Genomic DNA, 1,624 nt, shown 5'->3' on the forward strand with positions numbered 1-1,624 from the left:
GTCATCTTTGAATTAACATATGATGCTGACTAAATGATAAAAACACATTTGAGTGGAACTTGCATAATTATTGCATTGATTGTACTTCTCTTATTAAAAGGAAAAAAAACATACCTACATATTTGCATATTTAAATGTTTTATTAATATATGCTGCACCTGTTTTAAATAAACAATCAATCCAAAGGAAACCTTTTGAAAAGAACCTAAAGTGAATAAAAAGTAAAATATATTTTTAATAGAGGTGTGGTTACAAGATAAATTCCCCTTTGTGGTATCAATAAAGTTGTAGTCTATTCTAAATTTAAGATGTACTAACAATCACTCAGTGTAAATGAAACATTTATCATAAGTGTCATCTTCATAAAAAGGGCTAAAACCCATTGTAGTTATTTATTACTACAAATATATATATTTTAAATGTAACTTATCTGATATCTACGAATACGCACTCAGTTTTTTTAATCTGTAGAATTGAACAATGTCTGCATTATCACCTTTTAATGTTTTTTCCTGTTCTCAGCTGACATCCTGAAGTCTCCTGAGCCGCCACTTCTTTGTACTCCGGGGTTCAAGTTAAAAAAGACGAACGGTCAGTTCCCCCCAGAGCTGAACGGCGACACTGACCCAGAGTCTCCCCCTCCTCATGCTCACCTGGCCACCACCCCCGAGGTTCCAGCGTTTCAAACTCCGTATGTAAACCGACTGGTCAGCTCCAAGAAGGTATCAGAAGTCCTGTTTGAGTGTGTGTGTTTTTGTTTAATATTTGCCCTGAACTTTTAAAATCTCCAACAGTTAATTTTTCGTTTCTTTGTCCTTGCAGAGTGCACCGCAGCCGGAGCAAGTCGACATGCAAACAGATGAGGATAGCCGCACCTTTAAACCTCAGCCTCCCTGTAACGGAGCGGCCGGCTCCAAACGCACCTGGGACCACCATGTACCGGACTCGTCTGCATTTGGTGTTGAAGACGCACAGATGCCAGAGATGCCAAACCTGGAGTCAGATTTAGGCAATTCTTTACAACATGTAAGTGTGAGAAACGGTGCTTAATCTGAGTAACAGATTCAACCGCAGCAACCCAGCTTAAAACCTGGAAGTTCGTGTTTGACATCACATAAATAGTGAGTCATAAACATCACAGAAATAAAACAAATAGGATTTAAATATGATAAAAAAAAAACATTCGACTTTGTAACCATATAAACATGATACATGAAATCCAGCCAGATAAATGCTGTTTTCCTAGTAACTTCCAAACCGAACTCATCCATTCCTCTTTCTTGTACCACCTCTGGCAGTTGACTGTGGCACATTCAGGCGAGTAATCATTCCGTGTGTGTGCAGAGACTGCATCTTAATCACACCACCACACTGGAATACTCAGCAGCTCTGTCTTTGACAAATGTTTGCAGAAACGGTTTGATTGATTTTATACACCTGTGACCCCGGAATTGACGTGAAGGTTTAATCTGTGGTGTACAGAGATTAAACCCTTTTGTCTTATTGTTTACATTTGCAGAAAGAAATAGTAAAGACTTTTTTTCCCATTAAAAAAACTGAAAATTGCACCAAAGGCATATTTAATTTTGGAATCATGGACTTCCTAATCCATGTAAAAGTGTAT

General features: G+C 37.9%; 1 protein-coding gene across 1 annotated transcript in view; it reads left to right on the plus strand.

Annotated features, from left to right (window-relative positions):
• ska3 (spindle and kinetochore associated complex subunit 3) overlaps positions 1 to 1,624 on the plus strand; it is a 7,784-nt gene that overhangs the window by 3,454 nt on the left and 2,706 nt on the right. Inside the window, exons 6-7 of the mRNA XM_024286775.2 lie at positions 523 to 722; positions 823 to 1,026. Coding sequence (XP_024142543.1) covers positions 523 to 722; positions 823 to 1,026 — 404 coding nt within the window. The remainder of the gene's footprint in view (positions 1 to 522; positions 723 to 822; positions 1,027 to 1,624) is intronic.

This window comes from Oryzias melastigma, linkage group LG21 (assembly GCF_002922805.2).
Source record: "Oryzias melastigma strain HK-1 linkage group LG21, ASM292280v2, whole genome shotgun sequence".
Lineage (NCBI taxonomy): Eukaryota > Metazoa > Chordata > Actinopteri > Beloniformes > Adrianichthyidae > Oryzias > Oryzias melastigma.